Source organism: Balaenoptera musculus, chromosome 12, assembly GCF_009873245.2.
Source record: "Balaenoptera musculus isolate JJ_BM4_2016_0621 chromosome 12, mBalMus1.pri.v3, whole genome shotgun sequence".
NCBI classification, from domain to species: domain Eukaryota; kingdom Metazoa; phylum Chordata; class Mammalia; order Artiodactyla; family Balaenopteridae; genus Balaenoptera; species Balaenoptera musculus.
Genome location: NC_045796.1, coordinates 90,032,844 through 90,056,728, shown reverse-complemented (window position 1 = coordinate 90,056,728; position 23,885 = coordinate 90,032,844). Strand labels below are relative to the sequence as shown.

Genomic DNA, 23,885 nt, shown 5'->3' with positions numbered 1-23,885 from the left:
GCAGATACATTGGAAAAATGACCATTTGATTTTCATTTGTCATATCTCCAAAATCTGAATACGTTTGAAAACTTCTATTAGAAACAGGTTAAATATAACTATTGTACATCATAAGAAAGAGCTCATACCTGTTTCTAATCAGAGAAAATCTTTCTTGGTTCTTTATTTTGTCACATGAAGAAGCTGAGGGTAGTGATCTGCACATAATCTTAGAGTAACTTAAGGGGCACTGAGTTTAAATTCAGGTTCCCAAACCCAAATCCAATTTCCTCCACCACTAAGTTTACCTCCAAAATATGTTTTTAGGAACAATATAATACATCAAATTTATGCTGAATACCTACCTCTGTGCTCAATACTCAGGGCACAAAAAAAGTGAGGCTTTTAAACAATGTATTTTATAGTGTGTGCTGATGGCAAATGGACAACTATACACTTAATTACCATCAAACAATTGTCATAGAAGAAGGGTCATCATAGTGACATCATACCAAGGCTCTCACCATCGCAAATCTTGTCCCAGGTCCCCACAGAACCTTGAGGGACTGCTGTGAGGACAAAGTGAGAAGTTAAATGCATCGTGTTTAGCTAACTCCTACCACATAGGAAATCCTTAATATATTTAGCTATTAGTTTTGCAAGAAAGTGGTTAAAAGTGATATAAAGAACATGTAACCACCACCATCTAATCATAGGTACAATTTGACCTATTCTGGGAACTGCTACCCTGAGTTAGAGTCACAAACACTACTTGGTCTCTCTCACTCCTTTTTTTTTTTTTCATTTCTAATCCTTTGTTCATTCATAAATTTTTGTGTCCTGATCTCAGTCTGAACACTGAGAACCCACATCTGTTTGTATTCATTCACCCAGACCAGATCCAGCAAAGAGGTCTCCTAACCATGGTTCACCAGCTGGGGGTCTACTTGTTATGGGGTCTTGTAGTTTCCATTTACCCCCTCGCCCCACCATATCACAGTTTTCTGGATTCTCCTGTGTTGTCAGCAGAATACTAAGATGACCCTTTCCATGACCCTCATCCTTGATCAATGTCCCTTTGAATGTGGGTGGATCTTGTGAGTATGCGAAGCTATCACTCTGGTGATTATGTTTTGCTATAAGCAAAGGAAGATTACACAGTGGGCCTAATCTAATCACAGGAGCCCCTTAAGCAAACCATTTTCTCCCACAAGTTGCAGAAGAGGAAGTCAAGGAGTTCAAGGGGTGAGAGAGGTTAGACACCAGGAATGCTCTCTGTTACTGAGACAGAGGGAGTTAGGGGCACAGCCTCGAGAATGGCTTCTGGGAACTGAGAGCTGTACCCAGCTGATGGCCAGTGAGAAAAAGGCACCTCCGTTCTACAACAGCAAGGAAAATAATTCCTTCCACAAGCAGTGAGTTGGAGGAGGACCCTAAGCCCAGATGGGACAATAGCCAGAGTAGAGATTCCATTGGCACATTCCTGGACTTCTGACCTATAGTAGCTGTAAAATAATACGTAGCATTAAGACTGTGGTGATTTGTTACCCAGCAATAAAAAAAAAGACATGATGCTTTCTGCATAAGCCCTTTGTTCTAGCATCTGTATCTGCTGACTCTGAACCCAGTCTCCCAGCTGAGATCTCTTCCATCTACACCAATCTCCCCTGGCCCATTGTGCTTCAGCCAGCCACCTAGGCAGGCTTTCGAATTTGATGTTGACATGTAGCAGGGTTGATAGTTTTTTTTTTTTAATGAAGAAAATTACAAAAAATGGAATTCTCTATTCATGAAAAAAGAATAAGATAAAATAAGATAAAAAAGATGAGAAGTGATATTTCCAGCATTTTTACAGGGAGTTACATTATCTGGTCCTGGTCCTAACTTGGTCTCCAAATCACACTGTCAGGATCAATAAAGTTAATGGTAATGTATTTTTTAAAATTCTAAAATTTGAACTGAATTTGCCGATTTCCATGTAGTAGCCTCAAATTAACCATGACCAGGTCTAAAGAAGGTATGATACTTGTGAAATTAGTACGACCTGAGTATAATTCTTTCAAATGTTTTCTAGTTTTCCCGTATTTTTAGAATTAGATTTTTATTTTTGCAGAATAAGTATATGTGGAGTAACAATATTTGAAACGGATAAAATTTATATTTAAAAGTATAACAATATTTGAATAGTTAGCAAATATAGTAGTTGGCAGAAGTACTAAAAATTTGGTGTAACTTGACATTTCTGAAGATAGAGTGGGTAGACCAGGATACTTATCTCTTTTACAAGAACCTATTTTTTTCTTCAATTTCCTTACCTAAATTTGTTTCATATTAAGGGAAGCAGATAAAAATGCTAAGGCGCTTAAATCAATTTCAAATGCAAAATTAAAAAAAAAAAAATCAACATCAAACTGTCTTTGAGGGGCTTCCCTGGTGGCACAGTGGTTGAGAATCTGCCTGCCAATGAAGGGGACATGGGTTCGAGCCCTGGTCTGGGAAGATCCCACATGCCGCGGAGCAACTGGGCCCGTGAGCCACAACTACTGAGCCTGCGCGTCTGGAGCCTGTGCTCCGCAACAAGAGAGGCCGCGATAGTGAGAGGCCCGCGCACCGCAATGAAGAGTGGTCCCTGCTTGCCACAACTAGAGAAAGCCCTCGCACAGAGACAAAGACCCAACACAGCCATAAATAAATAAATTAATTAATTAAAAAAAATGTCTTTGAGAAAATTTGCTTTGCGTTGAATTGAAATTAATTATATAGGATGAGGGCAAGTTTCAAAGCAAGGACACTGGAGACTAAAGTTTACCATTTAAAATGAGACCTGGGGCTTCCCTGGTGGCGCAGTGGTTGAGAGTCTGCCTGCCAATGCAGGGGACACGGGTTCGAGCCCTGGTCTGGGAAGATCCCACATGCTGTGGAGCAACTGGGCCCGTGAGCCACAACTACTGAGCCTGCGCCTCTGGAGCCTGTGCTCCGCAACAAGAGAGGCCGTGACAGTGAGAGGTCTGCGCATCGCGATGAGGAGTGGCCCCCGCTCGCCGCAACTAGAGAAAGCTCTCCCACAGAAACAAAGACCCAACACAGCCAAAAATAAATAAATACATAAATTTATAATGAGACCTGCCAGTCTAGGACATCTGTAAGTGCTAAGCAACACATTCCAAGAAATAGCTGAAAGTTAGCTTTGAAAGGTAATAGATCATTTCTTGCAAACAAAATATTTTAAAACATCATTAAGTCATGGATATTATCTTGGTTATGTGTTATTAGCAGTTAAGTAATTTTTTGAAAAAAATTGATAGCACAAAGTGGAAAGCTTCAAATAGAAATTAAATGTATAAAGGGATAAAGGATAAAGAATTCCAATGACCCTTCATGAGAAAAATTCAGATAAAAGAGATTATTCTTTCAGATAAAATAATAATCTTCCAACACAATTTTAAGAAGCAATAAATGTGTTTTTGTCAACAAATTTATTAAAAGCAAATTATTTTTATTGGATGTATATAACACATTGGGTTGTTTACTCTCACCCATGTCTCTTGTCATGTATAACATGAAAAAAACAAACAAAACAAAACAAACCCTATTCCTAAAAAACTTGTCCCATGTTTGGAAATTAGCTCTGTCCCAGAGATTTTACATTTATTAAAGTGGAATCTTATGTATTTTATCTTTAATATTAGTGGTTCTGTTCAAAATTTGGGCACACAAATATTTATAGTTTACAAGCTGGAGTCCTTATATGGCCTATATGATAAAATTAAACTAATATGAGTTTAATTTCTTGCTTGTGATTCAATCAATTAGTACTACATCTCTCAATAAAATTTCTTTTTGAAATGAGCTAAACAGAAAAAAAATGGGTGGACACTGATTTCTATCACCAGGAAATAAAGACAATTAGTGCCAAATCAGTAAAATACCAAAAAAGTATTTACATTTTTTATAGAGATTATAATTTCAAGCAAAATCCATATCTTTTATAATACTTAATTTATATGTTTACAAATCTGTAACAAATATTTTGGTGATGAATAGGACATGGAGATGATTTAGAAACAAATTGTCCTCTTGCTTCTGTTTTCTTGTAAAGTGAAGGGGTGAAACTAGCTGATTAATTGTCACTCCAAATGTGGTAATTGCTTCTTCATCTACTGGCTGGTACTTCTAATTATGCCTTTTCTAGTTTATGCTAGAAAATTATTTTTCCTAGACTCTTTACATTTGAAAAGTACTTTCGGATGTTTATAAAATGTATTATTTTTGTGAGGATTTTATCTTTGAGCCAGAACCTTCCTATTATTTACTTAACCATTTGTAATGTCTACCACTGTCTCTGTCTTGAAATACAGTTGACTCAGAAAGAAACATTCCAATGTCCATATAGATGGGTTCAGTTTGCCCACTTGTCCACTGTGTGGATGGATGCCGAGCCCCCTTGCTATGACCACATCACTGCAGCAGGGTCAAGAGCACAGTAACCTCAGGAAGCAGCATACTACCTTTACCACGCCAACTGTGGACAGGTTTTCTTCACCATGTATGTTTTTCTCCTAATTTAAAAAATGTTTTAATGGAGGATTTGTTTTGCACTTTTTTGATTTTATGTTAAGAGTAATGATAGATGCAATGTATATAGACTGACTACCTCTACAAACTGAGTTAAGCACAGCACATGCCTTGTCTAGTTTAATCCTCACAAGAGCTGTTTGCAGTGGCCATGGTTATTATTCCCATTTTAAAGAGAGAAAGGCTAAGTATTCCCAAGATCACACCATGACTAAGTAGATTTGGAACTATATAGCTTGGTTCTAGAGCCCCAATTCTAAACCCCCATGCTGTGGTAAGGACACTTTAGAAAACAATATGCTAATTTTTATGGGGCATCAATAAAAAAAGTATAAGTCCTTTACACGCATGTTTCGGTTTCCACCTACGTCTGTGGAATTCAACTGATATTATTTATCTCTTGTGCTTTTAAAAATTAAATAAATATAAAATAGGGGGCAATTCCTGTGAGGTTAATAAAAATAAATACACTTTTTTCAGCTAGTTTGTGAAAAATGTTACTTTAATTACAGACTTTATTTGGTCTTGAAAAAAAAAAAAGACAACTTTTTTCAAGTAGAAACAGTGATACTTACCTACCTTCAGGTACAAATATTAAATGGTCTAAAAGTACAAAATTGCACTGTTTAATAATTTCCACTATCAAAATGATAAAACACAACTTTATTTTATTCCCTTCCATTATAGAGAGCCCATCAGATGCTGTAAAGAGTGACAGAGGCAATGGTATCAAAGGAAGAGACAGAAAAAACACTAGAGGAAATAAAAATTATCCAAAATCTAAGCAAAATGGTAAGTTATTTAGAGAAGCTTCACCCAAAATAAGAGCATTTATGAAAATCAAATAGAAAAATACAGTTCATGGTTATAATCTTAGATCAAAAGAGTTGTGCTTATCATCTGAATTTTCCAAATTCTATCCAGAATTTTTTTCAATTTTCAAATATGGATGGAATATTCATGTCTTTTTTTTAAGCATTAAAAATCACTGTTTAGAAAGTAAAATAGGGAAGTTTTGGAGGAAAGGGAAAGAAAATATGTTAGGAATATAGGAATTAATGTTATTTCTACACTTGGAGGATCCTGTAATTCAAAGCTGAGAGTAGGGGTTAGACATTGGCTGCCATCAGGGTGTGAATGCAGGATGAGGAGTCAAGGTCTCAGGAAGGAGAGGACAGCCTCACACCGGATCTAGGGAGCCTCACTACTGACTCTTCTGGAACTGATGATACATGCTTCAAAGCATTAATAGGAACTAAAGAGACCTAGGGAAGGGTTAGAAATCCCTGGCTAAAGTATAACCAGGGGTTTACAACTACAAGAGTTGCAAGAGTGTGTCTCTGTCTAGAAAGAAAATGTCAAAATAGAGTAAATTAGTCAACAGTAAGTGAGCAAATCAAAATAGAGTATATATCAATAAAATCCAGGGCAAACATCAAGCTTAGATTTCAAGTACTCAGAGCTTAAGGACCAGACAGGTATTAGCTGTGTCTGGGGCAGTAGTCTAGAAACTAAAAGAGCATACAGAGTTGAATTACAAAAACAGAAGCTTAGGGAGAGGCTAGCATCCAGGTGGCACTGTGACAGCAGTTTATATATATTTACTCATATAATCCTAAAAACTAACTCCACAAAATTAGTGGTAGCCCCATTTAATAACAGAGACTAATCAGATAGCTTTTCTAAAGTCAAAGAGTTAGAAAGTCAGAGAATGGGAATTTTAGGATTTGTCCATCCTCCAAGCTTCTGCCAGATTACCAGGCAATGAAATTATATAACTCAAGGTTTTTAAAAATCTTTTTGCTTTTAGCGTGTCCTTGTAGGAAGATGGTGAAACACACAGGGGAACACCACGTGACAAGAGAAGACAGAAATTAGTGATGCAGCTGCAAGCCAAGGAACACCGAGGGCTGACAGTCCCGCCAGAAGCTGGCGAGCAAGGAAGTACTCACCTCTGTAGGTTTCAGAGGGAGAGCCTGGCCCTACCAACACCTTGTTTTCAGACCTCTGGGGTCCAGAACTGTGAGACAACAAATTTCTGTTGTTTTAAGTCACCCAGTTTGTGTTCCTTTGTAGTGGCAGCCCTAGGAAAGTAATACCTTGTTCATCAAAATGTATTTATAATTCTAGCATCAGTGTCACATTTACAAAATTTCAAAGTCAATATTATCAGATCTCGGTGTCTCAGGATCTGTCTTCTTCTCTTCCCATATTTTCTAAATCTGGCATGTGTTCTCTCAATAGTTTATACTACATCCTTGGGTCTGTCTACTCCATATGGACTTCTTCTTATATACAAACAAACAGGCACACACCCAAGTCTATACACATACATACACATACACACATGATATATGTACTATTCTAGTTATATTACCACGTAGGGCACAGATAGCTTGGATTACTAAATATTGTTATTAGTAGAGAGTTCCTCCATTCAACACAAAGTCACAAATAAATTTCCAAAATAAGCATAAATACAGAACACCAAACACATATTTCATGCAGAACATGACTTGGTAATTCATGACAGATGCAGAAGTGAGAGTCTTTCTGTGCCTCAGGGCCATGATCAGTAATGTCATTATAAACTTATCAGACTTCTGCATTGTAATAGAGCTATTGTAAGACACCATTTACAGCTGATAAAATGTCAGATAATCCTATTTGCAGCATGTCTGGAAAAATTGGTTTGCCTAGTTTTCCTTATTTGTCTTCAGAGGGTGGTTTAAGACACTTCTCTCTGCTTAAAAAACTGATTACCAAAATAAATTAAAATAATCCAATGTATCAGCAAATCCTATTGGCTTAATCTTCAAAATAGATCCAGAATCTGACCATTTCTTAGACCTTCACTGCCGCCACCTGGACAGAGCCAAGGTCATTGCTCCCCTGGACGAGGGCATCGGCTTCCTAACTGGTCCCCTGCCTTTGTCAGCCCCACTCCCACCCACTAATCAATACTCAGCAGTACAGCCAGAGTGATCACTCGGAGCCTGTCACTGTCCTGCCCAAACCTCTGGTATAATTTTCTGTTTCACTCAGAGTACAAGACAAGCCCTTGTAATGGCCTAAAGTTCCTGGAATCTGATTTTGTTTCCTGTCCCCTATTATATACCTGACTTCACCCTCTACAAGTCTTCCTCTTGCTTACCTGTTCCACCACATGGAGTTTCCCTTATGTTCGTAGAAAATGTCAAGCAAACGGCATCAGCTACTTGCTCTTGGTGACATGTTTTTCCTCCCTGCCTCTCCGCAGTCCTTATCTCCTTCAAGTTGCTTCCTCAGCGAGATCAAACCTGACCATTGTCTCTCACCCATCAGTGCAGAATCTGTGACAGCCCCTACCCGTCTGTCCTGCTTTTTTTATCCATGCAGATTATCACATAATATATATATATACACACATAATATGTATATTATGTGTATATACACATAATATGTATATTAGAACTGCACTATGTACACTTTATTATATATAACATGTTACAGAGAAATACAGCTTTGTTATACTCAGTGTTTACTATCTGTCTCTCTCCACTGGAATTCAAGCTCCAGGAGGGCAGGAGACATGTGTTCTGTTTAGCACTGTATCACTCACACCACAAACAGAGACCAGGACATCTTGCTAAGATGTGTGGTAAGTGAAACACGGTTATTCAGGAAGAACATCAGTTACGCTAATCTCTGTTACACGTAGATGAAAACACTGTCTAGGGATTTAAATAATGTCTTAATTACTGACATTAAATAGCATCTCAAAATACTGCTGACTGATGTTCATAAAAGTGACAGCTTGTCATACTGCACCACATGCTTCAAGTATAAATAGATTTGGGAGGCAACAGAATTATATTTTTATTAATTTCCTGTGTACAAGTGACTGACAATAGTACATAGAATTGAGAAAAACTACGTCTGTGGAGAGGTAAGTAATTAGGTACACTGTCAAAGGTGCTCTACACCAGGGGGTCCAGAAACCATCACCACATAAAGCCTACTGGCTGCATTATTATTATTATTTTTTCTTTTGGGAAAGGTTTTGACAAAAGAACTAGGTATGCTGGCCCTACCCATGGGCAAAAGCCCATGAGCTGCACGTCCTTATCCTAGTTTTGAACCTTGTTCCCCTGCTTCCTGGACTCCCCAGAGAAGGGATGCTATTCCCCAGGGGGGCCCGCTGAGATCTACCCAAGAATGGGAGCCAACGAAGACATGAAGAATAAGAAGAGCCACACTCCCTTCATTGAATGTTATCTTATCCTTACAATTCATCATATCTGGGTCTCGCCAACTCCAATTCCAATGCCCATGAGATACTTACTAGCTCAGGGACCTGAGCCAGGACGGTCTCCACCTGGTTCTCATCTGCAAAGTTGGGAGGGGACAGGTCACTGTCAGTTACTATACAGGTATTGAATAAATGGCAGCTACTATTATTAAAATTATCCTTGAAACCAGGAGTTTTATCTTCATCCCCATAATATCCAGAGATGTCCACGAGGATCTGTGCTGTTTCTTGGCCAAAGCACTTCCTCCCTGTGACAGGGTTCTGCAAGGCTTATCGTAACACTGGCCCAGATCACAGGAATGGATTATTTAGGTCCTCTGCTGGGAACATCTAGTTCCCATCCTCGCGCGTACTCTCACTGTAGAGCTGACATTCTGCCTCACACTCCCGCTGTGCTGAATCCTTGCCCAAGAGCAGATAGCTGTTCCCTAAATGAATAGCACCTCCTGAACAGCCGGGATCACGCTCAGAAACAAACATGATCTCCCCATCTTTACCTGTCTCACCAGCTGCCTAAGGTCTCCTGGTGTCAAGTCGCTTGATAACCAAAGGCATCCGGACCTGATAAGTTCATAATTCCTTGATATTACTGTATATGGAGCTATCCAGCTTCTTCCTTAGGGGACCAGACACTTCAGCCATGCTTAGGGTATTTTAGGGTATTTTTCCCAACCTCCAGCTTCTGCACATCCACAGCTTATATTGCTCTAGTCATAGTAGCCTTCACAGCTAAACCTCCCTTTTACTAAGTTGATGACAATCTTTGTGACGAGCTTTAAGATAAGTTTTACCAGAAACAGACTCACAGACATAGAGAACAGACTTGTAGGTGCCAAGGGGGGAGGGACAATAAAGGGAGGAAAAATAAAGGGAAAACATAAATTGTAAGTGTTTTTACAATCGTCTTCTAATAGGAGGAGATGTTTGCATCGACCCTGAGGATAGGTATTCTCACAAACTGGGCAATAGAGGGCACCCATGAGGAAAGGACTATGGACCCTAAAGAGAAGAGCTGTGAAACTGTATGATGGGATTGAGGGGTTTTTTTCAAAAATAGGGTGGAGATGGGTGGTAGAGAAGTAGCTGTAATGCTTCAGATTTAAACCTTTTCTGATAGGAAATGAAGACTCACTTGTAGTTTTTTAAGCAGAGGAATTTAAAAAATCACATAAGAAGAACAACTCTGAAAGTAATGTGGAAGAGAGACTGGGAGAGTGGAGGCTAGAAATAAGCAGCTAATTTTAGAGAGAACTGCGGTAGTCCAAAAAAGATGATACAGTTTAAACTGGAGTGATAGTAGTGAGCTGAGCTGAGAAGCTGCTGGAGAGAACTTTATAGATAGAATCCATAGTGCTTTTGATGAACTTAAGTTTACCCTGAAGTTTGGAAAAATAGATGGATATAAATTTCATGTCTGAGGTATGAATCAGGGGAGAAAAAGTATGGGTAGGGAGAGAGATAGAGGTTGCAGTTGGGGAGATAAAGATTTTATCTTAGGTTTCTGAGGCACTGACTGGTTAAAAATGTGATTCTGAAGTGGGAGAGAGCTTATACCTCTGCATGTATTTGAAGCCATGAATGTAGGTGCTTCAACTCCAAAGACAAATTTCGAATAAAAGAATGAGAATTGCAAGAAGAAGCGTGAAGAGTGTGTGAAAGGAAGGAGACGAGAGAGGGGAAACATTTAAGAACACACCCTGGAGGATTCGAACTGCAAAACTACATGAAACAGGCCTGGAGGAGGAGGGAAAAGAATCCCAGAACCGCAGCAGCACAGGCAGGGCCGTATACACCACTCAGGGAAACAAATGCAAAATGAAAATGTGGGGTCATTTGTTTAAAAAAAGCAGAAGGGGCTTCCCTGGTGGCGCAGTGGTTGAGAATCTGCCTGCTAATGCAGGGGACACGGGTTCGAGCCCTGGTCTGGGAAGATCCCACATGCCGCGGAGCAACTAGGCCCGTGAGCCACAACTACTGAGCCTGCGCATCTGGAGCCTGTGCTCTGCAACAAGAGAGGCCACAATAGTGAGAGGCCCGCGCACCGTGATGAAGAGTGGCCCCCACTTGCCGCAACTAGAGAAAGCCCTAGCACAGAAACGAAGACCCAACATAGCAATCAATCAATCAATCAATCAATAAATCTTTAAAAATAAATAAATAAATAAATAAATAAATAAATAAATAAATAAAGCAGAAAAAATGTTCCATTAACGGTACTAAAATATAAAGCTTTTCCCTTTTTACCTGTGGTTTCTTTCCCATCTTTTCATAGTATTTTTTTACTTGTTGTTTAAGGTCATTCCAAGCAAATTTTAAATTTTCAATTATTAGTAAAACTTTGACCATTCATCTTTATATTGTGCAATGCCAGTTTTAAATGCAAACATAAGAGAATTTAGTCCTTTTGTCACATGATCAAAATTACACACTTCATATTTCAGAGCTAGTATGTTCATTTTGTTCTTAGTAAGAGCTAACTCTGAACACTGAAACAAACTATCTCAACTTCTTTCATTACATGTCTTGGAAGATGCATATTCTAACACCACTTTGGAAGCTGACAGCTGTCATAGTACAATATTAGCCATGGAAAATACGTAAACAAATGAGTAAAGCTATATTCCAGCAAAACTCATTACAAAGACAGGTAGTAGGCCTGGCCAGGTTTGACCTGCAGGCCATACTTTGCTAATCCCTGGTCTATGCGATTAATTTTCCCAAGGTCACATGCTGCTGAGATGGATATTCAACAATAAAGATAAAAGCATTTTGAAACCAAAGAACGGTAACATGCATGAAAAAAAATTGTATTATTAAATTATTATATTAACTGTACTATATTTTGTATATGGTGTCAATAATACAATTCATTTTAGTGACCAGTGGGAATAAAATGCAAATAATGAATGCTTTTGAATACTGCAAACTAACACAACACAAAAAGCACAGGGTATTCATTTGTGGAAGATGCTGGAAGATGCACCGGAGAGAGAATGTCAGAATGTTACTTCTGAATTTATTACTGCCGTGTGCTGGGTTTCAGCAGATATAGTTTGATCTGCAGGAAGACCGTGGTGTTCATTACAGGGTCAGTTCTATATGGGATTTGTTTTATAAATTGCAAGTAAATTAGAACAAAAGTGACTATTCGATATTGCAACAAAAGCTTCTATCGCTTTGCAAGTGCTTCCTTGCCCACAGGGCTAAGGGGAGGTGCAGTACGATGTGTCACGTGTCAGCTTCACGTGTCTGTGTCCTCTGACACTTAGTAGTTTTCACCAAAGGAAAGCTCCTTCATCCAAATTTGCTGGCTTATGAAATGTAAACATAATAATGAGTCATTTGAAAACCCTAGGATAAAGACATGATTCAAAATTTGCCAAGAGGTAGAAATGAGAAACAGATATGATTGTTTTAAAAAGGTATAATTCGTATCTGAGCAATTCTGGGCCAAACAGACAAACAAACACAAAATTACAGCAGTGTCTGGTGCCTGTCGCAAAGTAGTCAGTCAGTTAACATCTGAATATTGGATAAAATGATGTGCTTAATGCCATTCCATTTTTTTCCAATTTCATTAAAATGTAAAAATGCTGCAGACACGTTACTAATGATTTCAACATATATAGTAATTTAGTTTTTAAAAAGTACATGGCATGTTTGAATATAAAGATGTATCCCCGTGTTATTTCAGAGAAATATATTACAACTTTTTCAGTTGACTCTCTTGTCACTATAATAAGGTTAATTAGCAATGACTTTCTTTTTTTTTCTACATGAATATTTTCCTCAAGATTCTTGTAAAATTGATCATTTTGATCTAATATGAATAAAGTGATTAAATATACTTTCTGAAATTTTTTTCTCACTATACACAAATATTTGCAAAAACATATTTTACTATGAGTATAAAATATATAATCGGTGTAAAACTTTCAGAAAATAAAAACAATATTAAAAGCAACATTAATGTTTTGAAAGAATCCTATGTATGCATATGTGTGGTGTGCTTGCACTACTCGTCTTAGCAAATATGTGGTTTTATCAGTTCCACTTAATAGTATGAGAGAAGCAGCTTTTCATGTCAGCATTTATTTAGTACAACCACCACTTTTGAACACAGTTGTTTCCAAATATTTATTATTTTAATAACATAATTTGGGTATATCAGTAATAATAATTTCCTAAAACTGAAATTGATATGTTAAAACTTAAAACATTTCCGATGGCAAGCAATCCTCTGAAAAGATGGTGCCCATTTACTTTCCCCCCAAAGAGTAGAGAATCTTCACCAATTCAGAGTATTACAATTAAAAAACAAAAACAAAAACAAAAAACTGGCAAACAGATAAAATTTGTCTCATTTTAAATTTGCTATCTTCAATTGATTCTGATGATTTTGAAATATATTTTTATTGTCTGTTTATAGCAAACTGTTTTACTCTTCCAGTGGTCAGCTGTTTCACTTTGATTTGACAGAGTATTTTATAGCCATATGTCTATCTTATGAGGTAATATATTTTTGCATATATCTGCATTATGTTTATGATCATTTTTGGCTTAAAAAGTATTAATTTTAGTTATTCTACTGTAAATATACTCACTACCAACATTTTACTTATAATTTTCTATTTTTGCTTCGAGATTAAAAATTTCCAGTTAGAGATCAAATAAATATTAACTTATATTTTATTTAGATTATTTAATGTTTTATTTTGTAATTTTATCTAGTTAGTACTCATAGGATTTAGTTTGGTGTAAGATATAGGGGAAGAGTTTTCAAAATAACAGAATGTATCAACATAATTTAGTAAGTATTAAAATCTTTATCAATTAAAATCCCTCCTTTTTATGTAATTTTATATCTAATGTGTATATATATATCTGGACTTTCTGTTCTATTTTTTTATCTGCATCCCTGTGATAACATCATAATCATTTATTAAAGTTTATTTTAATACATTAGAAACAAGTTCTCTTATTGCCATTCCTTTTCAACATTTTTCTTCGTACTCTCTTTCACTTTAAAATGACTTGATCAGGGTTTAACAATTATTCCATTTGAACTTGTTTGAAATTGCTGTATACTTTTCAAATGTAGTGTCTATGTAGTGTTAAGGGATCACACTTCTGAGCTCTCAAATAAAGATATGTCTCCATTTATCTACTTTTAAGGTATTCAACAAATCTCACAGCAGCAGTAGTTTGTGTTTTTGGTTACTTAAATAATGCATTTTTCCATTAGATTTTCTAAATACTCTAAGAAGAAATATGTACATATAAGGCATTTTGACTAGTTTATGAATTTAATGGAACTACCTCTCGGTTTCAACTTTAAGAATGGGATTAAGTATTGTTGTGAGCTATTTATATTGTTATGTTTGTTAATAATAACAGATATCTAAAAGATTTGGAGATAATGTAAATCCCTTAGAATAGAAAGAAGAAAAGAGAAAAAATAAAGACTCTCAGTAAACTATAAATTGAATGTCAATGTCTTTATATCTAATGATGTGGTAAATTGTATTATTAAATATCTTACTTTGACTCATTCTTTTATTCCTGGAGAAAATAACATTTGCCATTTTCTAGGATTTTACTAATATAGTACTGGATTTTTTTTTAACTTGAAACGTTACAACTATGAATGGAATAAATGGAACTCATGCAAACTTTTCTTTTTGTGCTATTTTTGTTACCCACTGCTACTAGAGAATATTTGGGTCAGGAAGCTCCGGTTGCTCTCTCTTACACTCTTCCCAAACAACTGGTAGAAAAGAAAATAGACATATTACTACAGAAAAATAATATGAACTGCTAAAAAATGTTCCTTTTTCTCTCTTAAGTTTCATTTTCTTCATGAGTTAGACCAAACCACAAAGACTGGATTGTTTAGAGGATGGCGTACCACAACACCTACCATTCAGCTTAATAGAGACGTGGCTGGACTGCAAAACAGTGATCATATGCATCAAAAGTCCCACCAAACTGTAGGAGACACACTGGTAGAGGGTGTGCCATGATGCTCACTTTGCTGATCACAAGAGGGTGCTTGGGGTATCTTTTTTTTTTTTTTTTTCTCAGCAACCCAATGCAAGGTGAGGAATCCACCAGAGCAAGGGAGCACAGAATTACAGGCTCTCCACCTTTTATACTTCCTAGTATGGAAGCAGCATGAAGGGAGGAAATAGTAGTGCCCAATGGTTCACTTTAGAAACATACAAGGAAATTCTCCCTGCATCAGAGACACACTCCTTCCATACTTTGGTAGTGTATTAGAACGTACTGAAGATTTTAGCACTGCAGGCCATTCTACTATGGCCTACCCCACCTTTTCTTTACATGGAAATATTAGACCAGATGTGGTTTTAAAGATCTTTTCCAGATCCTGAATGGGTTTGGCCAACAGGGACAAGAGACAGTGAGGTTGTGTGTACATCTCCTGGGCTTCTCCAGCTTGGATTGCCTTGGACTGCTGTGTCCTCCCCTACAGAGGAGCCACAGCTTCTGTAAACTGGCAGCTTTGCTCCATAGTTTCTGGGTCCTGTAACTGCCCTTTCCTTTGCCCATTCAGGCCTAGGGGCAGTAATGACATTCTGCTGGTACTAATCCCAGCAAACCATACTATGCCTCATTGTTTCCTTATACTCTACCCATATATTTGTAAATGGTCTTTTTATTAAACTCTCCCCAAGTACCCAGTTGGAGTTTGCTACCTTTTCCCAGATTTGACCCTGACCAATACAGTGGATGAAGATATTGGAAAAATGCCAGCATGTCTTGGAAATGATTGATTACTTTGTCTAAAAGGATTAGGGAGGCAAGAGAAACTAGAAGAAGGCTAAGAGAATTGGAGGAGGTCAAAACCATCAAAGAATGTTTGCAGTTGGAGTGAGGGATGAGCAAAATGCAATGTGACAAGATTTTGGTCATAAAGGGCAAAACTAGGATTCAATTTCCTAGAAATGGGGAATTTGTGTCCTGATTGTCTGGACAGTCAGGGGTGGCTGTGGGGTTAATGTAGGAGAGGAGGTGTAACTCAGCTACATTTACTAAGAACCTTCTCTGTGAGCAATGATGTGTCAGGCATTGTCGATAAGTCATAAGTTAGACAACCAGCTATCATCTTGTAAAAGTACAAGGAGGATTCTACTTTTAAATTCATAATTAAACTTACTATGTTATTTTTAGAAACTTTGTAAAGAAAATCATATCATATTGGACACACCAAATATAATGATTTGGTCTTTCATATTACTAAGTTGCCAGCCATAAGCCACACACATAAAAACTTTAAAATATTGATATAATGTATATTTCTTCTGAAGCATACATGCACACACATACACACACAAAACTAATAAATTCTTCACTGAAGAAAAATTAACTTCACTGCCACAATTACACTTGAAATGCCACAAGATAGAATTCTTTTAAAAATGAAAAAAATCCTCTTTCTGTTAAATACAATTTCTTAAACTTTTTTTTGCACCTTTCCTAACTTGATGGTAATTTACAAGGGTAAAGGAGATTAGTAATTTCTAAAATGCTTTAAGCTAAGAGCAGTTGTCTAAGAAAAGTGGCTTTTCATTAATTATTTCAAGACTCTGAATTCAAATTCATATACAGGATATTATTTTCTGTCCGTTGTTATATGGTGTTTTTGTTAAATAAAAGACATTAATTTATATTCTGTGTTATGTATACAGTGAAAGCATCACGGCTTTGCATGAAAAAATGATAAACCACACCATGTAGGATGGGAAAATCCAATAGAGTTCCCTTGAGTTTTTTCATCTTTTCAGTTTAAAAAGTACCAGCTCTGAAGAAAATGTTAGAAAGTATATGTTATATTGTGTTCAATCTGACAAAGAAGCTATTTCAAGAAATGAGAATAATAAGAGTTATTCCAAAACTTTGAAAGATCCATTGTAACGACTTGAACTAGTTGTTTCTGACTGATTGCCTGTGGTATAGCCATCTCCAACATACTCCTGCATTGATCTGGGAGCCTTTGTGGCAGTGTGTAAAGAATAACCACTGGTGACAGGTACAACAGCAGGGGCCATCTCCATTGAACTGGCTGCTGCCCTGATTACAAAGAGGCTGTTTAGAGCACCTGGTGACCACGACAGGCTCTTTCTTCTCTGTAGAAAAGAAACTCATTTCTAAAAGTTTACAGAACTAAAACTGAGAAACTCACCAGAAATCATCAGCTGAGGAGGTGCCGGAATGGGCTCCAGGGAAGACCAGATAAGAGACCTAGTGATGGAAAGCCTTTGACTTGCTTCAGGAGATTCCTGACCATGCCCACGAGGCTGCAGCTCCCATCTGGACCATTCTGAAGAAGTTCTGACCTCTTCTTTTAAATCAGGTGCTAAGGTCAGATAATCTGTATAATATGTCCAATCTGGCATAACTACAGACATGGGAACAGAGGTCTGTATTGGAAGTGATTGAGTTGCTGAAACTATAGAAAATGCTACAGGAGAGGTTACTTCTGAAAAATCAGATGTGGAGTCTACATGTGGTGGCAGGTTGTTTTTGAGGTCACTTGAATGTATAGTTTCTGGATGACTTTGAAAGTTTAATTCAAAATCTAGAGACCCATCCCTTGTGAGAGGTTTGAACCGGGTATAAGACCCTTCATGCTCTCGCATGCCCAGTAACTTGTCTTCATTCAGCATCTCAGTGGGACCCAAAGTTATACCATAGAGTCTTATTTTCAATAGTTTAAAAATGTTTTCTGATACTGAAGGATCATCAGTAGTCAGTTTTGAAGTCAAATCCGAATTAATCAGGTCTGAAGGGACAGTTTGTGAAGGGATAATGGATGAACACAACTTATCCAAACATAAATTAACATCCAAATTATTTGATAGGGTAACATATTCTTCTACAGATGAGACTAAAATTCCTCTTGTTGTACTCTTTGTAGAAGGAAATAAAGATGACAGTTCTGTGATTGCCACTGATGGTGTAATTTCAGCAGCCGAAGGAAGTGAATGTCCAGAAGTGATAGTTTGAGTTCCCATTCGTGCAAACCAGCTGGCTAATACTGCTGAATTCATCCAAAATGTCTCGTAAAAGTGGGACTGTTTGCTATGCGAAACTTGATCTGAAAATTCATGAAAGGATTTTATTTCAGTCATAGAACACGTTGTACATGTTTGGCTTAATTCACTTAAAGAATCAGCAGCCTGTGGTTTGATATTTGTGAGTCTCTGGTTGCTGGATGCTTCGGTAATAACCTGATCTTCACTGGGAATGGAGGCTTGTGTGGTAAATCGGTGCAGAGTTGATGAGTTTAAGACGGCTACCTGTTTGGATATGATTATCTTAGCAGGAGAAATGGGAGACATCGAGGAACTCAGCACTCTCCAGGACTCTCTTCTTGAAATTAACGAAAGAGCTGAATTTTCTTCAATATCCTCTTGAGAGATGACTGGAGGTGCACTCATGGAAGCAGTTGTGGGTGGGAATCCACGGGAGAGTAATGAGTGTCTGTTTAACTCAACATTAGTCCCTGGAACGCCACTAATTACTGAACTCATTGTGGTAGCAGACAAGACAACAGCCCGGAAGCTCTCAGATAATAAAGATTTTGTGGGAAAAATAAAATCTGTCATTAAGGAAGAGACGATAAACAGGGTGCTCTCTCCCCTATCAGGGAAAAGGAGTCCTGGTGCGCCCGCTGGAGTTTGGATGGGCATACGTGATACAGATGTTTTGCCCCCGACGATTTGTGCTGGGTCATGAACACCGAAATTCAGAAACTGAGAAGAGGAAACATCTGCTGAGGAAGGAAGACTGTGTTTTGCTGAAATCTCTTTAGTGGAAATCAGTTCTTCGAGTAAATAGCTTTCAGAGGACGTGCCAATATCTAATGCTGCCAAACCAGTGGTTGGGAGAACGTTGTGCTGGAAAATGTCTGTCTGTTTTGGACCTTCAGAGAGGAAAAAGGTAAGAAAGAAAGAAAGAAAGAACGAGAGAGGGAGCGAGAAAGAAAAGGAAGAAGAAGAATGGATTAAGTCCTGGGCTGAATCTTCTGCAAATTACACTGCAGCTTATACCCATTATATATATGCAGACAAATATGGCTCTGTAAATGATATTTCTAATAAAAGTGTATGAGAAAGTTTAGTGACTTCACAAGCTGCATAAATGCAGAGTTCTATTATTCATACTCCCTGGGGTGGCCAAATTCAGAATAAATGGTCTTCTTTAGAATAACCTTCATTCCAAATTAATGATGCCTTTGAAGTATGAAATATGAAAATTTACAATTCTTTGTCATTGAAAAATATAAAAGAATATTTGACCTAATGAGTTAGAAATATTAGAAATTTCATTTTACTTTATGAATAGGCAATTTTTTTTTCTATTAGATACCATTATATTTCAAATTAACTCCTTAAAAGAACAGAAATTATACAGAAAATAAACAGAGCAGTATACCTTTATGCTTATAATATCCATTATGCTTTAAAAATATTTTTTAACAAGGAATACCTTGTGAAAGGCTATAATTCTCATTCTAATTATCCGGAGTGACAAGAAAGAATTTGGAATTTAACATACAATATACTATTTACGACATGGCACTATTTGATTTAGTAAGTTAAATAAGATGTGTCAAAACATACTCAACCTGTCAAAATATTTCCCAATAGGAAAAAACAGATTTTTAAAAATCTGAGTGTTTTTCCAATAAATTGATAGGAATATAAGTTTATATATAATGATTCAGAGGATGTTAAATAAAGACATAATGAGGTAAGTAGTACAGGCCTTTTAAATAAGTTTTACTGATAGTTGAAACAAAATGAGGTAGAATTGGGGTTCAGTTATGTACCAAAATTTACATATCAGAATAAAGACTATTAATTGAACATTTTTGCACTGTTTCAGAAAGAGTATTTATTCACAAAGGACACCAACATTTTTAAAACTTAAAACACAACACATAACCAACAAGAATTCTAAGCCAATTTTATAGCCCTGAAAAATCAAGTGTCTTAGAAAAATAAATATTGAAATAAGCCAGAAAATATGTTTTAAAACATAACTTTTTCAAATTCAAACTTCTCTGCATCATACTCTCATCTACTTACCTTGACTAACTGGAGAAGTGTTCACTATGGCCCACAGTTGGGTAGCCCTGGCAGGTGAGATGCTACTGACCGAAGTCCCCGAGGTGGGCACTGTGTATGTTTGTGTGGAAGTGGCCTCTTTTCCTTGAGAGCTGGGAGGTAAACAGGTGGTTCTCCTTATTTCATTACCACAGAGAAGCCCAATGGAGCAGGTCTGCAAATGACAATCACCATAGTTAAGCTCATAGTTTCTTTGCCCCTGAGAATTTTTAAGTTAGTTTTGAGGTCCAATTGCATTTTCATAGTTATATTATTAGCTCACCACCTTATTGTGTAGAAAATGGAATCTCTACAGTAAATTTACCTACATTTCAAAATTAATTAAATTCTTCAAATTTTAGATATGCTCAACTGAATGCCTAAATTTATTCTTGATTCCTTTAAGTCAAAATACTACTTTCCATTTGCTTTGAAGATATTTTTTTCCCATGAAGAATCTGTACTGTATGGTAGAAAATATGAATATAAAAACTCTTACAAATTTTGAACTTTTCTTCTCTAAATGTCATATTTAGTTGGAAACTAAAATAAAACAGACTATCTACAACAGATAATTTGAAGACATTATCTTGTGATTTTCTGAATCATTTTAATCCACATTGGTTTAAAAAGCAAGGTTCCTTTTCTGTTTTAGCTTGACCTGAATAACTTACTTCTGCCAAATACTTATAAAATAATTTCCACATAACGAAATTAATTTTTAATTCATAGGAAAGAAAGTTGTGAGGCATGTTTAAATAAGTGCAAATGGATCAGGGATTCTCCTTTAAATGTAGAGCTAAACATTAGTTATACTATTTGAAACATTTTGAATTTTAAGGAAATACCACATACCTATTTTCTAACACTAAAGACATTCATAGGTAGCTGTGCTTCACTGTTACACTATTTGTCCAAGATTGTATCTAATTTGTACAAAATGTAAATTTTGCTTTAGTTATCCCTTTTTTGTTTGTTTCACAGTTATATATTCTGTATTCACTTTCAACTCACACATTAAAGTATTTAAAGGTCAAAGGCCAGTGTTATATAACTACCTTAAAAATCTAACATATCGAAAACAGTAAAAAGTGAAGCTAGAAGTAATAGAAGAAACAGCAAGAAAAACATATCTATTATCATTCCACACATTCAAGACCAAGAGATTGTCCTTTTCTCCACTCAAAGGTAAACAGCAAGCCCTAGAAGGACTTCAGAGATTAATGACAATGCACAGGAAACTAGGATAAAAACCAGAATGCCAATATGCTAGCTTACAGTGAAAACCTAGCTGTTACACAGCTTATAAATATTTGCACGGTCATGGTCAGCTTTCCCCTCCAGAATCACAATCAGAAGCCATAATTAACTACCTTGAGAAATCATCATTGCAGGATTAAGGATCCTCAAAGTCCCCATGATCAACAAGTTCTCTCCATGTCAGCAGAGCTACCCAAGAATCACAGGTTTCCCTGATGTGCATTAGATCAGAACATGTAAAACTAGTTTTTGAATGCTTAACAACATTAGACTAAGGTACTGCCAGAAGAATGATCTTGAATACTTGATGTTAACTGATGTATCACTGATTAAAGTTATCTACCTATTAGACAACTTGACACTGGCACTGCCGACATTTGTCTCTATGATTCTCATATGTTCTCTAATAGTGTTGACTGTTATATTATTGATGTGTTAATACATTCATCTTCCAGGTGACACTTAGGTCCAGCAGCCAGGAAGCCATACTCCCTCTTTCCTATGTTGCATGCCTAGGCTCACATACATCCTGTGCTGTTTTTAGCCTTTAACTCTCAAAGCTGAATTTACTTTCCCAATTTTGAGCTTGATAGGAAACATCTTGTTATATTCCCAAGTACTAGCAACTTTTAAATCATATTTTTTAATGTTCTTCCAAATAGATTTTAATTGTTTGAACTTTCTCTGTCTATACACACAGACACATACACATACACATATACGAATATGATTTGTCTTAGAGAGACTTCCATAATTTCCTTAGTTAAATCCCAAACTTCATGGGAAAGTTCACTACATGTTCACTAAACCTATTGCATCTTCCTCTTGGATTACATGTCTCAGTCACTTTTTTGTCTCTGTGTGATCATGTGACTTACTTCTAACCAAGGAAGGGTGAATGTACCATGTGTGATCTTCCAGCCTCTCCCCCTGTGTGCTGACCTTTGAAAACACATATTAAAGATGGGTAGCCACAGAAAGGAAGTAGCCTATGTTCCTAAAAGTCTATTTGAAGGAGAATATCTGAAATCAGAAACACTCACTTGGACTTCATGTGAATGGAAAATAAATTTATATTATATCAGGCTAGCAAAATTTTGGAGGTTATTGTTATAGCAGTTAGCATTTTCCTTACTAATACATCAATCTTTGCCTCACCTGGTCTTTCTGATAATATTCTTTGTTAGCTATGAGAAAATTAAATTTAAAAAGCACCTCATAAATGATTGAACATTTCTTTTTCTATATCTGCCTGATTACATTGAAAGATATAGCATTTCAAATATTTAGCTTTGCTTTAATTCAGTAAGCCTTTAATTCTGTATATTTCTTTCTTAACTTGGTGGTTACCATAGTAACTTATTTGGCCAATACATCCTCATTCACTCATTCATTCATCCATCAAATATGTATTGAAAAAAACAAACAAACAAAAATATGTATTGAATGCCTGCCATTATATGTTTTATTCACTGATATTTATTGAAACTTAATATGTGCCAAGATGATGATCAACAAGATTTCATGACTTTAAAATATATATTTTTATATCTGAATCTATGTTTAAGGAAAACAATGCAAATAGGACTTTTTGAGTCAAAGCTTTATGAGAATATGGTCATCCACTTTTTAAAAATTTTATTTTATTTTATTTATCTTTGGCTGCGTTGGGTCTTTGTTGCTGAGTGCGGGCTTTCTCTAAGTCGCGGCTAGTGGGGGCTACTCTTCACTGCGGTGTGTGGGCTTCTCATTGCTGGGGCTTCTCTTGTGGCAGAGCACAGGCTCTAGGCGCACAGGCTTCAGTAGCTGTGGCACATGGGATCAGTAGTTGTGGCTCGCAGACTGTAGAGCGCAGGCTCAGTAGTTGTGGCACACAGGCTTAGTTGCTCTGCAGCATGTGGGATCTTCCCAGATCAGGGCTCGAACCCATGTGCCCTGAATTGGCAGGCGGATTCTTAACCACTGTGCCACCAGGGAAGTCCCAGTCATCCACTTTTTAATGGACATTGTGTAGCTATCTTGTCTTTGCTCAACAAATATTTGTTGGTCAATTTCTAAGTGTCAGTGACTGCTGTAAAGGCTGGGAATGAACTAGTCAACAAGATTAGCAAAGTTTCTCCCATCATATAGCTTGTATTTTAGTAAAGGAATTAGAATTAATTAATACTAATTAGCAATAATTTGCTTAAAGACAAAATTTTGCTAGATAAATAATAAGGAAAAGCAGGGAGGGCTGTTTTGGATGAGTGGTTAGGAAAGTCTTCTTTGATCAGGGATCTGAATTAAGTAAATAACTGAGGAAAGAGTATTCAAGGCAGAAAGAATGGTAGTACAAAGGCCTCAAGGCAGAAACATGCTTGTGTATTTGAGCAACATCAAGATGGGCAGTGTAGATAAAGAGAATGAGGGAAGGCCATTGGTGGACGGAAATAAGGTCATCGACATGGCCAGGAGAGATATCGTGCCGGATGATTTGTTTGTTTATTTGTTTGTTCTTGAATTTGGAATTAATTCTGAGTGTGATGGGCAGCCATTGGAATATTTAATATTTAGAGTAGAAAAATGATATGGTTTGACTTATATTATGAAAAGATTATATTAATGCTACATAGATAATAGACTCTTAAGGGAGTCTGAAGAGGGGACAG

At 36.8% G+C, this 23,885-nt stretch overlaps 1 protein-coding gene across 1 annotated transcript in view; it reads right to left on the bottom strand.

Annotated features, from left to right (window-relative positions):
• Positions 1–23,885, bottom strand: part of EYS (eyes shut homolog) — a 1,768,116-nt gene that overhangs the window by 865,571 nt on the left and 878,660 nt on the right. The window contains exons 19-20 of the mRNA XM_036871239.1: positions 19,960–20,152; positions 17,049–18,791 (exon numbers count right to left, since the gene is read on the bottom strand). Of these exons, the coding sequence (XP_036727134.1) occupies positions 17,049–18,791; positions 19,960–20,152 (1,936 nt within the window). The remainder of the gene's footprint in view (positions 1–17,048; positions 18,792–19,959; positions 20,153–23,885) is intronic.